General features: G+C 42.1%; 1 protein-coding gene across 2 annotated transcripts; it reads left to right on the top strand.

The window, feature by feature from the left end:
* Positions 1 to 87: 87 nt before the first annotated feature.
* Positions 88 to 13,548, top strand: LOC129814428 (arf-GAP domain and FG repeat-containing protein 1-like). Of its 2 annotated transcripts, XM_055867535.1 has the most exons (12): positions 88 to 393; positions 2,179 to 2,272; positions 2,634 to 2,749; positions 3,049 to 3,190; positions 9,008 to 9,164; positions 9,479 to 9,586; positions 9,739 to 9,883; positions 10,037 to 10,122; positions 10,217 to 10,285; positions 10,652 to 10,813; positions 11,888 to 11,985; positions 12,301 to 13,548. In XM_055867535.1, exons 1-12 carry the CDS (start codon positions 227 to 229, stop codon positions 12,358 to 12,360), a joined length of 1,404 nt encoding a protein of 467 aa, XP_055723510.1. In that variant the 5' UTR covers positions 88 to 226; the 3' UTR covers positions 12,361 to 13,548. The 2 variants fall into 2 exon arrangements, with proteins under 2 accessions (XP_055723510.1, XP_055723511.1); XM_055867536.1 differs by lacking the exon at positions 9,479 to 9,586.
* The last annotated feature ends 821 nt before the right edge of the window (positions 13,549 to 14,369 follow it).

Here is a 14,369-nt window from a genome sequence, read left to right on the forward strand (position 1 = left end):
TCATTGCTGCCCGCCAGATCTTCCCACCGGTAGGTGTCAGTCACTCTCCGGTTAGCTGTCTGGTGCACCTCCTGTATGCCAACGAAGAAGGAACGTGTCCGTCCCATTAGACCTCTCAGCAAGGTGTCTGAACCACCACCGCTGTCGAGGCAAGCCTCCCCCGAAGACATCCTCTCCGTAGGCCTCGATAAACTTCTCCCACCGTTAGTAGCCCCATTTCTCAACCATGGCGACGAGTGCGAAGCGAAAGCAAGAGGAGACGCATCTCAAGATGCTTCGGGAAATGACTAGCCAACCCCCGAATAGGAAGTGCTTTGATTGCGACCAGCGCGGCCCGACTTATGCCAACATGACAGTGGGTTCCTTCGTCTGTACCACCTGTTCTGGCATTTTGTAAGTACTGTGTTGATTCTATTGCTGTGTTTGTATGTGGGATTGTTTTTAAAGAAAAATGTCGTTCTTTGTGATGTGTTTTGGTGGTTTAGCTAACGTTGGCAGGCTCCCCAACACAGCAGGTAATGCTATCCAACGTTAGCTCGAGGCCATTGGTTGGGCTGGGTCGCAAGCCCATGCTTTGTTGTAAGGAGGGGTCTCAATTCCCCATCTTTAGAAGGTCAATATGCAGTTCCATACCTAGCTTGGCAACTAACTAAAGGATTGTTTGTGCCGAAAGTACTTGTCTGATAAAAGACAAATATTTGACCAGTGTGTCAAAACGGCACGTCACCGCACCGGCGAACCTATTTCCCAATCAACTTGTATATACCGTAGGCGTAGTTTGGGACATCCCGTTGCTCACGCCTATATGTGTAACGTTATAGATCGAGCAGGGATGGGCAGTTCTCGGGGGCCTGATTGTTGACACACTTTTGCCCCAGCTCCTGCTAAAACACCTTACTCCAATAATCAACAAATCAAGGTATTCAGTTTAGAATGCAATTCCGTTTAATCAGGTGTGTTATTTATAGGGCTGGGGGGAAAGTGATACATCAGGCCCCCAAGGACTGGAGTTTTCCATCCCAGAGATAGAGGAAGTGTATAAGTGCCAGCCACTGTCTTGTAGAATACATGAAATGGGGCAGTAGGTCAAGTAATGCAAATGATATTGGTTCAGAGACCACAATAGGAAAGGACTTCTGACAAAACCACACCTGATGCCACAAGTGATCATCTCACGTCATATGTGAAGGCTAGGCACATGAATGCATAGCCTTATGAGTCATATAATGACTTTCACTGGTGGTTTTCACTTTTGGGATGTGCCATCTGATTTCAATCACTTTTTGACCTCTTTTGGACACGAATGCCAAAACATATAGGAGATGGAGTGAACCCTTTTGAAACAGCATGCTATTGGGTGTCATGGTTTGCCAGATAAAGGTATTAAAATGCAAATAAAATAGAAATGTCATCTTTGGAAATGGTAGCACAGAGATGGTTGGAGGTCCACACCTCAGAGAATGTTGACTTGAATGGGAATATCAGTTTTAAATGATGCGGTCAATCTTCCATAGGAAACCTATTGAAATCATAGAAATACAGATAACAGAATAGACATTCCAATTTAAGTTCGACGGTGGGGGGTCCGGTGGCCATCTTTGTGGTAGTAATTGGAAGTAAACATTAGAATTTCAATTATGTACCAGCTAATTTGCAGTGGTCTGAAGGGATAAATCCATTCTATGAATTTCTATTTCTATGATTGAAATTACACCCACCCTGTATTCAACAGTATGCTGTGTCTCAACTGATAGCGGGCACAATACAAACACCTCAGATTATGTAAAATATGGATTAAGCATATGTGAAAATGAGTTGACATGTTTTTTGATAATTGCTGCTAAAGGATAAATAGTTTGACATCCCTGTTTATATTTTCCAGTGATAAAGACATTGATGCAAAATGGGGTAACTTTGATCTCCTAAATCTCCTAAATGTTTTGGCATTCAGGTTCAAAAAGTCACTTTCTGACCACTTCTACCATGGGCAAATATGTATGATAGGTTTTGTTCAAATCAACAGTGGTGCGGTCAAAAAGTGATTGAAATCAAATGGAACGACCCTTTTGACAGTGAATATCAGTAAATGCACAGTTTAGCTGTGAGTGTGCAGTCATGTTTTGCCTGGTCATTGTAAACTGAATGACACCGAATACATACCCCTCCACTCCCAACTAGACGAGGGCTGAATCCCCCCCACAGAGTGAAGTCCATCTCTATGACCACCTTCACGCAACAGGAAATTGAATTCCTACAGAAACACACCAACGAGGTAATGACATGAGGTCAAGTAATGTACTAAGAAATGTGTACTTCAATCCTAGTGATCTGCAGGGAGTGCAGGCTTTTATTCCAGTTTAGCACCAACAAATCCAATACATTCAAAGCTATTGATGATTAGTCGAGTCAGATGTGTTTGTATTGGGCTAGAACAAAATCCTGCATACTCTGTGGGTCCCCAGGACCAGCATTGGAAAAACACTGGATTAGTGTCTTTATGCGTGTCTGTCTCCTCATGTCTGCTTTCATTATTTGAAGTTTTTTTGTTTCTCTCTAGGGAGTTTATTGGCATTCCTTTTTCTCTCTCGCGCTCTCTCGCCACACCCTCTCCCCAAACACTTCCTCTACTCTAGGTCTGTAAACACATCTGGTTGGGGCTGTACAACGACAGGACATTGGTTGTTCCAGACTTCCACGAACCACAGAAAGTCAAAGAATTCCTCCAGGAAAAGTACGAGAAAAAAAGATGGTGAGATGCTTCTTTTTGGTTCCTTCATCTGTTCACTGAGCTTCACTCACTTGCTTTCTATTGCATCGTGTGAACGGAACGTTGTCGAAAGCAGAAGAATTTGATTTGCAGATCCCACAGTTTCTGTTGTGATGTGTCAATATAAAATCACACTCAGAGCTGTCAATGTAAAATCGTATGAATTCACTTTAAAAAGACAAGTAACAACCCATTTTTACATGTGAAAATTATTTCACCTTGGGAACTCCCCATCGATTCCACCCCTGGATGTATTTTTATTCATGGTTGTGTGCACACAGGTACGTCTCTCCAGACCAGGCTAGGACGGTAGCCACAGCCCAGGCCTCCAAGTCGGGCACCTCAGGCAGCAGCACAGGCAGCACCCCGGAGGTCCAGCCCCTGAAAACCCTGCAGCTTAACAAGACCCCCCCAACACGTCAGGTATTTCCCCATCTTCTTTCCTAACATATGACATAATACATTTCAGGCTAATGTGCTTTTGAGTCATTTCCTAACATATGGGGAAATCCATTTTAGGCTGATGCAAAAAAATAAATTCTCATAACTTTGTCTAGTGTATATTCAATTACTTTTTCTTTTCCATAGGTATTTCTAGTAGTGCACAGAAAGTAGCTTTTTGCACCTGAATGACAAAACATTCAAGAGATAATGGTGCTCAAAGTTGACCCATTTTGCATACCCCACCATACATCCATGTCCTTATCACTGGAAAAGATAAATGGTTGAGATGGATAACATTTAAGAGTTTACAAAAACCGTTGTCAAACTATTTTGTTGTCTTCCAAAAAAACGAAAATGTTTTCGTTTTTTTTAACGTCAAATTTTCAACAAAAAAAATTGGTTTCGCATATGTTGTAGCTTAGACTCTATTTTACATCATCTAGGTTTTGTGTTGTGCCCGCCATCGGTTGAGATACAACATGCTCTTGAATACAGGGTGGGTGTCATGTTTTGGCTGATAAATGTACGAAAATAGGAATCATTTGGAAATGTCAACTTTGAAATGGTAGCACAGAGATGGTTAAAGGTACACGCATCAGAGAATGTTGACTTGAATGGGAATATCAGTTTTAAATTATACTCTCAATCTTCCATAGGAACCCTATTGAAATCATAGAAATACAGATCATAGAATAGACATGACAATTTAACGCTAGAACCGCCGGGCCTTTCAGCCTATAAGTATCCGCTAGAGAACTCTGTTAGGCAGTCATTCGCATACGTCTGGCCCCTTCCAGCCAATGACGGGTCAACAGTCTAACAGTCTATATATGTTATCCAAAGAATAATCATTTGGTTTTGTTTATGAAGGTCATTAGAATAATAATTTTTAAAAACGATAATTTCACAGGACATAACAGCATTTTCATTAGTTTGTTACTCTAAGCTATAAGTAAAAATCAAAAACCTCTACTTTAATTGGTTTTGGCCGTCTAAAGAAACATTGGAAATAAGAAAATGTATCAAATAAAACTGAATAGCATATTTTATTATGTTACTAGTCTTTGCTTAGTAGCCTGAGAAATGCTGACGCGTGAGTGCTCAAATGAATGGACAGCGCAGTTATTCTTGGGAAAAGTGATATTTGGAAATAGAGAACTGCAGAATATGCTCTTTCTAATACTATATATAGCAATCAGAACGTGTTACCTTGTTTAAAAAAAAAAAGATATATATATATATATATGTTTAGCCTTTTTATTTAAGGCAGGCAAGTCAGTTAAGAAGAAATACTTATTTACAATGACGGCCTACCAAGGGTCAAATGGCCTCCTGCGTGGTCGGGGGAATTAAAAATGACAATGTAGAACAAAACCCACATCAAAAAAAAAGCACCATGTGACTGCATGAGAATTACCTGCATGTGACTGGAGGAGGATTGGATAAAGTGGTGCTCTTTTCTCTGCCTCTGACTATTTCAAGCTGCGCCCATCTCTTCATGTACAATTTGACAACTGGTCATTTTGTCACTCATCAGACTGTCAATTTAATCTTTAGCCTAACTCTTATGTGTGAAATTAGTTTTTGGTATAGTTTAGGTGTAGTTTCGATGGGCCAGCTGCTCAGGCTGACTGGCATTGATCGTTTCTACTCGCTCGTCAACTCGGATAGAGTCAAGGATATGTTTTGCATTACTCTAAAGGCGTAAAGTTACTGCAACACATAGCATGTTTCTGTTTCCCTTACAATAAATTGATTTAATGATAGTTATAGTAAATGATATAGTCCAGTAACAGCTTATTTTTACAAAGTATTACCTTAAAAGAAGGATAGGAACCCTCAGGGTGTGCGCTCAAATTATTTAGTATAAACATAAGTGCCACTGCTGATAAATAGGCATAAGACAAATGTAAAGAATTAATTGCATAAAATATTTATGAAAATATATATTCATGACAAGATATGACAACAAGGAGGGCCCGATATTGATTGTATCGGGCCCTGTATTGTGGGCCCTTAAAAGTGCCTCTACGTGTGAATCAGGCCCTGTATTGTGGGCCCTTAACCGTGCCTTTACGCGTGAATCAATCTCGTCTTCTCATATCTAGGCTCCCAATTTTACACTATTCTAAATGAATTCAACCTCTTGTCTTCACCCTCCTTATCATTTCAGTTAGGCCTAATTTGAATTCAGTTGAAGTAATGTGCACAATTATCAGTTTCTATCATCCATGCATCCATTTAACCTCCGTCATTCATTCGGTGAGGAGAGAGAGACACATTAGTTCCTGGCTAGGTACCAATGTCCTACAGCGCACTTGGCCTGTAAAAGTAGGAATAGGTGTAGAGAGAAAAAAACGGGTATAAAGCTCTAAATACTGTACTTCTGTTTGTGATTAAAACATTCTGACAACTGAGCAATGTAAAATACAGACATTTAGGAAAAGTCCAGGAAGGAGCAGTACGTTGCTTTTTTTCTTCCCCAATTTGTTTTATTTATTTACAAAATCAATCATCTGTGGCCGTTGTCAACACTAGAACCGCTAATGCCATTTGACGGTGGTCGGACCGGTGGTCGTCTTTTGTTGTAGTAATTCAAATTATACTTGTACCAGCTAATTTGCAGTGGTCTGAAGGGATGGGTCTATTCTATTATTTCTGTGAATGAAATGACACCCACCCTGTATTTAACTTCTCTGGGATATGTGGGACGTTAGCCAAAAGCCAGTAAAAATGCAGAGCGCCAATTCAAATAAATTACTATAAAAATCAAACTTTAATTAAATCACACATTGATACCAAATTAAGCTACACTGGTTGTGAATCCAGCCAACATGTCAGAATTCAAATAGGCTTTACGACGAAAGCACACAACGATTATGTTAGGTCAGAGCCAAGTCACAGAAAAACACAGCCATTTTTCCAGCCAAAGAGAGGGGTAACAAAAAGCAGAAATAGAGATAAAATTATTCACTAACCTTTGATCTTCATCAGATGACACTCATAGGACTTCATGTTACACAGTACATGTATGTTTTGTTTGGTAAAGTTCATATTTGTATAAAAAAATCTGAGTTTAGACGGGACACTACTGTCTCACTTGGCCAAAAGCCACAGAAAATGCAGAGCGCCAAAATCAAATAAATTACGATTAAAATCAAACTTTAATTAAATCACACATTGATAGCAAATTAAGCTACACTGGTTGTGAATCCAGCCAACATGTCAGAATTCAAATAGGTTTTTCGGCAAACGCAAACGATGCTATTATCTGAGGATAGCAACAGAGTAAACAAAGAGAGAAGCATATTTCAACCCTGCAGGCGCGACACAAAACGCAGAAATAAAAATATAATTCATGCCTTACCTTTGACGAGCTTCTGTTGTTGGCACTCCAATATGTCCCATAAACATCACAAATGGTCCTTTTGTACGATTAATTCCATCAATATATATCCAAAATGTCAATTTATTTGGCGCGTTTGATCCAGAAAAACACCGGTTCAAACTTGTGCAATGTTACTACAAAATATCTCAAAAGTTACCTGTAAACTTTTCCAGAACATTTCAAACTACTTTTGTAATACAACTTTAGGTATTTTTTAACGTAAATAATCGATAAAATTGAAGACGGGATGATCTGTGTTCAATACAGGATTAAAACAAACTGTAGCTAGCTTTCTGGTCACGCGCCTCTAACAAACAGGACACTTTAAGTGACCCTCGTTCAAGATGGCCGTACTTCTTCATTACACAAAGGAAAAAACCTCAATTTTCTAAAGACTGTTGACATCCGGTGGAAGCGGTAGGAACTGCAAGATGGTCAATTAGAAATCTGGATTCTCAATGAAAATCCATTGAAAAGAGTGACCTCAAAAAAGAAAAATCTGAATGGTTTGTCCTCGGGGTTTCGCCTGCTAAATTAGTTCTGTTATACTCACAGACATGATTCAAACAGTTTTAGAAACTTCAGAGTGTTTTCTATCCAAATCTACTGATACTATGCATATCTTATCTTCTGGGGATGAGTAGCTGGCAGTTGAATTTGGGTATGCTTTTCGTCCAAACGTGAAAATGCTGCCCCATATCCTAGAGTAGTTAAGAGCATGTTTCAACTGATGGTGGGTACAACACAACGTCAGATGTGAAATAGGGTCTAAGCTACAGTACAATATTGTGCATTTTTCGATACTTTATTAAAGGTCTAAAATTTTATTTATGTTCAAACCCTCTCATTATAAACTCAAGAAAAAAAGAAAAGTCCCTTTTTCAAGATCCTGTCTTTAAAAGATCATTCGTAAAAATCCAAATAACTTCACAGATCTTCAAGGGTTTACACACTGTTTCCCATGCTTGTTCAATGAACCATAAACAATTAATGAACATGCACCTGTGGAATGGTCGTTAAGACACTAACAGCTTACAGACGGTAGGCAATTAAGGTCACAGTTATGAAAACGTAGGACACTAAGTAGGCCTTTCTACTGACTCTGAAAAACACCAAAATAAAGATGCCCAGGGTCCCTGCTCATTTTTGTGAACGTGCCTTAGGCATGCTGCAAGGAGGCATGAGGACTGCAGATGTGGCCAGGGCAAGAAATTGCAATGTCCGTACTGTGAGACGTCTAAGACAGAGCTTTAGGGAGACAGGACGGACAGCTGATCGTCCTCGAAGTGGCAGACCACGTGTAACAACACCTGCACAGGATCGGTATATCCGAACATCACACCAGTGGATAAGGGTCAGGATGGCAACAACAACTGCCCGAGTTACACCAGGAATGCACAATCCCTCCAACAGTGCTCAGACTGTCCGCAATAGGCTGAGAGAAGCTGGACTGAGGGCTTGTAGGCCTATAGTAAGGCAGGTTCTCACCAGACATCACCGGCAACAACGTCGCAAATGGGCACAAACCCACCGTCTTTGGACCAGACAGGACTGGCAAAAAGTGCTCTTCATTGACGAGTCCCGGTTTTGTCTCACCATGGGTGATGGTCAGTTTTGCGTTTATCATCGAAGGAATGAGCGTTACACTGAGGCCTGTACTCTGGAGCGGGATCGATTTGGAGGTGGAGGGTCCGTCATGGTCTTGTGATGTGTGTCACAGCATCATCGGACTGAGCTTGTTGTCATTGCAGGCAATTTCAACGCTGTGCGTTACAGGGAAGACATCCTCCTCCCTCCTTCCTGCAGGCTCATCCTGACATTACCCTCCAGCATGACAATGCCACCAGCCATGCTGCTCGTTCTGTGTGTGATTTTGCCATGGCCAGCGAAGAACCCAGATCTCAATCCCATTAAGCACATCTGGGACCTGTTGGATCGAAGGGTGAGGGCTAGGGCCATTCCCCCCCAGAAATTTCTGTGAACTTGCAGGTGCCTTGGTGGAAGAGTGGGGTAACATCTCACAGCAAGAACTAGCAAATCTGGTGCAGTCCATGAGGAGGAGATGCACTGCAGTACTTAATGCAGCTGGTGGCCACACCAGATACTGACTGTTACTTTCGATTTTGACCCCGCCTTTGTTCAGGGACACTATTCCATTTCTGTTAGTCAGATGTCTGTGGAACTTGTTCAGTTTATGTCTCAGTTGTTGAATCTTGTTATGTTCATACAAGTATTTACACATGTTAAGTTTGCTGAAAATAAACGCAGTTGACAGTGAGAGGACGTTTTTTTTTTTTTTTTGCTGAGTTTAAAAGTCAATGGGTGCAACCCCATGTCCCCAGTTATTTTTCTTTTAAAGCATGCTGTCATTCCTCATGCCCTTCCATCTCTCTCCCTCCCTCTGCCAGTCGCCGGTGGTGGTTCGCTCCCAGGCCTATCCTATAGTTCAGGAGAAGAAGTTTGACCTCCTTTCTGACCTGGGTGGAGACATCTTTGCCACTCTGCCCTCTCAGGCTGCCAGCAACTCCAACTTTGCCAACTTTGCACATTTCCCGAGCCAGTCAGGTAATGAGTGGGGATGGCCTTCACTCAAACTAACTTCAGTTTAAGCCAAGTGAAAATTTTACTTAAATGGCAGTTCAGGAGTTTCCCAATAGTGAGTTGATTCGAAATGTTTGTTTTCAATGAGACAAAATCATATCTTGAGGGCTTGGAAATGAGCAGTTATAAAGAGTAGTGTAAGAAGACTTACCACGTCATTACAATGTGTTCGTGTTAAATCATTGTCATCTGCCCCTCCTCCCATGTACCATAATGCCATTATGATTTCCTCATTCCTCACGTTGTCAGTGTTTTGTTTCCTCCTCTGTGGTTTGCAGCGACTCAGGTAAACTCAAACGCCGACTTTGCCAACTTTGAGGCGTTTGGCAACTCTGGAGTACCTTCACATTTCAGCACCTCACCCCCCTCACAGTCCTTTGCATCAGGTACCCCCGGGTCCCATTCTCATACATACCCTCTTATTGACATTATATCTGTTCCGGGCACAACATGTTATCTTATTTTTGGGTGTTAAGTGTCCATGTCCTTGCCATGTGTGTATATTGACCCCTGTGTATGTCTCTCTCGCTCTCTGTAGGGCGAGGTGTCCCAGTGCCGTCGGTGGCCGGTGCTGTACCGGCTCCGCCCCAGCTGGGCACTTCAGCAGAGGACCGCTACGCTGCTCTTGCTGAGCTGGACAACGAGCTGAGCTCTTCGGCCCCCACAGGGAGCAGTGTCCAGGGGTGAGAGACAGGCGCCACTTCTAAACTTGGCACTAAAAATAGGTTTTAGAAATGCACACTAACACTACCTCTGGATCTTGCTAAAAAGTGTTTTTTTTTTATGATTCAATGAGATGACAAATTGATTCATGTTATTCATTTATGTGAATCTAGGAATATGTTTGGAGCTGTGTTGGGAACCTCGCCTGCCCAGACTCAGCCAGTATTACCCAGCATGCATGTGCAGCAAGGCTTTGGAGGTGAGTGGGTTGTGTTACACATTCCTGAACATTGATTTCTGAAATGGGTGACCCTCAAAAGGTAATGAAAACATGATGTAATGTCCTGTTTCAGCCATCCCGTCCAATAATCCATTTGTAGCCGCCGCCCCGGATATGGCCACCAACCCCTTCCAGACTAATGGTATAACCCTGTGTGTGTGTGTGTGTGTGTGTGTGTGTGTGTGTGTGTGTGTGTGTGTGTGTGTGTGTGTGTGTGTGTGTGTGTGTGTGTGTGTGTGTGTGTGTGTGTGTGTGTGTGTGTGTGTGTGTGTGTGTGTGTGAGCACACGTGGAAGTACATAAATACATGCATAGCGTGTGTGTGGTTGAAGTCAGGAGTATGAACACAAGCATGCTTAAAGGACATGTTTGAGCCTCTGCCAGTGAATGCTTGTCAATTTGTCTGAAATAGCGTTGTTTGATATCAGTAGATACTGTACATTGAAAGGTACGGTTGTGTACCACTGTGTTCGTGGTACTCACTCCGCCCTCCCCTCTGTGTTTTGTAGCCTCGTTTGGCACAGGCTCTATGAGTATGCCTGCTGGCTTTGGGAACCCCTCCTCTTACTGCCTGCCGACCAGTTTCAGTGGGACCTTCCAGCAGCCCTTCCCTGGCCAGGCCCCCTGCCCTTACACCCAGTCGGGGGCCTACCACCCCCAGCAACCCAATGGTAAGTAGTCTCACCCATACCACAATATAGTTTGGACTTTACTTCAAAGCTGTAACCCCCCCCCCCACACACAAATATTGTGTTTTGACTCACCAAATGTTTGAAATTTTCTTGTGACCCTCCACTATAAACAAAGGTCGTATTTCTCACAGGTATCCCTGTAACAACGGTAAATGTAACAACTTTTATGTTTGAAATAACTTTTCGGTTTTTAAAAATGTAATTAAACCAGTAAATGTTATAACTTGCTGGTAATCGTAATAAATGGTTGAATGATAAACATAACTTTTGCTGCGAAATCAAAACGTGTAATCTACAATAGTTCCCTGCAAATAGTGCAGCGCGTGACTTTGATAGCCTCTACTGAACTTGTGTTACTTTGTAATGCCAGTCTTCGGGTTTCAGGCAAGGTTACTCAACATGTTAATTTGACACCAATTGCCCTGGTGTCATCCAGATCGTTCAAATACTTTGAGTGTTTGCTTGAACCTTCCTGGAGTGCCGGACTGATGGTTTTAGCACCATTCCACGTCCATAAAAACGAGGGAAATAACACAGACGTTGTTATTACATGATCGGTTGAAGTTATTGTTCATTAAATAAAGTTGCTACTGACCTGATGACCTGACATAATAACCACCGGACAACATAATGAGCTTGATTTAATAATGATCAAATGAAGTGGTGTGTGTGTGAGTGAGACTATGCATGAGTGTACATTTCAACGTGTGCTTGTGTCTATGTATTCCTGTATGATGAGCATGAGTTGAGTTGTTTGTGCTGTGATTGGCACTAGGTGGTGGTATGTGCATCAAATTGAGGGTAGTAGGACATAACATTGATTTTGGTATGTCATTACATGTTTGGTTGAAGTTATTCCATTATTCATAAAGTTGTTACTCACCGGTTAATGTAATAACCACCGGTTAACGTAATAACTTTACAATTTAGCAGAAAAGGTCAACTTTACCGTTCGACATTTTATTACGTTTACCGGCAAGTTATTACTTTTACCAGGTAAAGTTAAATGGTAAATAGGCCATTCAGCCTCGTTTTGTTTCTCTGCATGGACAGGCCCTGGTGGATACCCAGTCTACGGGCAGACCAATCCCTCCATGACCCACTTTGGGCAGCCCATGACTGGGCCGGGGATGACCAATAACCCATTCATGGTGAGCATCTAGTAGCTTGTGTGTGTGTGTGTTTCCAGATCATGTTGAGGAACCGAAGGATGCATTGTGGTCTTTAATAGTAATACTTGTAATACCAGTGTGAAACACTTTGTGACATAACACATACAAGTCTGAACACATGTAATTTACTTACACATGCAACTTCTGCATGGGTCCAATGTGAAACCACCTATGTGGGCGGTCACCCATTGCAGCCTCGCTCTCTCTGCTAACTTCATGGATGAGTTTGGAAGTCATGCTGATAGTTATGTTATTTTCCGATATTATATTGACGAACCATTTGTTTTGAACCAGGCTGGAGCCCCGGCAGGATCCTACCCCGCTGGAGGCTCTTCCACCAACCCCTTCCTGTAGTGCGCCCATCTCGTCACCACCACCAGAGGGCAGCATGCAGCACCTATTCAATGCACCGGCTCCGTCACACCCTGTGACGTGACCGTACACTTCTGACACTCTGAATTCAAGTTTTTATTTAAAGCTTAGTTTATGACACTATAAAGGGCTATGGGATTTGGGACTGCCGTGGAATGATGCCCTTGGACTAAATACGTTCTCTATACATTTTATATTTTTTGTTCATTTGACAGCTCTTTATTGTGCATATCGGCATTTGTAATCACATTTAAATACAAGGTATAATAAGGACTTGACATGGTTGGGCAACATTATGGATGTGCCACTATGTTTCTACCAGTGTGTTTTATAGGATAACTATCAGGGTTGTATACAAGTCTAGGAGGGAACTGAGGTGACGTGAAGAGTTTTTGCCTCGAACGATGTGAATTATCAGGCTGGCAGAGGTGATAAGCACCTAATTCTATTTGAGGGGGTACTGATGGTCAAATTCAGTCTATTGTGATTCTGTGTAAACGAAACAATGTAACGTGTAACGGTTTCAATGGGCATGACACCTCTGCCTGTAGGTATGGCATCCGGGAAAGGGACTTTTATTTGGTGCATAATTAATAGCACTATTACTGAACGTGGCCCTGTTCTTGTTAGGCTCAAAACACCGTAGTGCTATCCCAAGGCGTTACAACAGCATTTTGCCTAGCGGTTTACACAACCGTTGAATAACCTTGAATACAACCCAGGTCTTTTAACCTTACTCTTTTTTTTTTTTTTTGTGACTAGGATAAGTCCCAAGTGTAACAACAGCCCGAACACACTAACGTTAGATAGGTAAGAGTCCGTTTGGAAAGGAACAAATGCCTGCTAAAAAAACCACGAGACCCCAGACTCCAGCACTAGCCGTTTTGATGACAGGCAGGTGTCTACTGCAGCACAAAAAGAGAGGGAAGGAGAGTAGGGAATAGAGGTGAAAGGTTCTTGTGCTCTAAGCGAGCCCTCTCCATGTAACCGGACCCGCATGTGTGTGTGTAAAAACACCTGAGAAGTTTGTTTTTATTTGGAGAGATGGTTACTTGTGGCACCCAATCACTTTTAATGCATTTAATCATGTTACTTGCCATTACAGGAATATGTAAGTCAATGTGTACATATATAAATATATGTATAAATATTAAAGATTTTTAACTACAATTTGCTTCCCTATCTGCATTACGTAAAGGTGCGGGGGTCAAATCACAGGGGAAGCCCAAAAAAAAAGCCATATTACAACCTATGTGTTGTGATAATTGCATTGTTTGCTTTATAACCTGTTAGTTCATATGCCTTGCGACAGTGATAGGCCTATATGCAGGGCATTTGGAAACTATTCAGACCCCTTGACTTTCTCCACTTTTTATTACCTTAGCCTTATTCTAAAATGGATTACGTTTTTCCCCCAATCTACGCGCAATAGACCATAATGACAAAGCAAAACCAGGTTTTTAGGCATTTGTGAAAATGTATAAGTATTCAGACCCCTATGTTGAAGCACATTTTGGCAGTGATTACAGCCTACTGTCTTCTTGTGTATGATGCAACGAGCTTAGCACACCTGTATTTGGTGAGTTCCTCCCATTCTCTGCAGATCCTCTCAAGCTCTGTCAGGTTGAATGGGGAGTGTCGCTGCACAGCTATTTTCAGGTCTCCAGAGATATTCGATCGGGTTCAAGTCCGGGCTCTGGCTGGGCCACTCGAGTACATTCAGAGATTTTCCCGAAGCCACTCCTGCGTTGTCTTGGCTGTGTGTCGTTGTTCTGTTGGAAGGTGAACCTTCGCCAAAATCTGAGGTCCTGAGAACTCAGGAGCTCAAGGATCTCTGTACTTTGCTCCATTCATCTTTCCCTCAATCCTGACTAGTCTCCCAATCCCTGCCACTGAAAAACATCCCAACAGCATGATGCTGCCACCACCATGCTTCACCATTGGGATGGTACCAGGTTTCCTCCAGATGTGACACATGGCATTCAGGCCAA

Source organism: Salvelinus fontinalis, chromosome 17 (genome assembly GCF_029448725.1).
Source record: "Salvelinus fontinalis isolate EN_2023a chromosome 17, ASM2944872v1, whole genome shotgun sequence".
In the NCBI taxonomy this organism is placed as follows: domain Eukaryota; kingdom Metazoa; phylum Chordata; class Actinopteri; order Salmoniformes; family Salmonidae; genus Salvelinus; species Salvelinus fontinalis.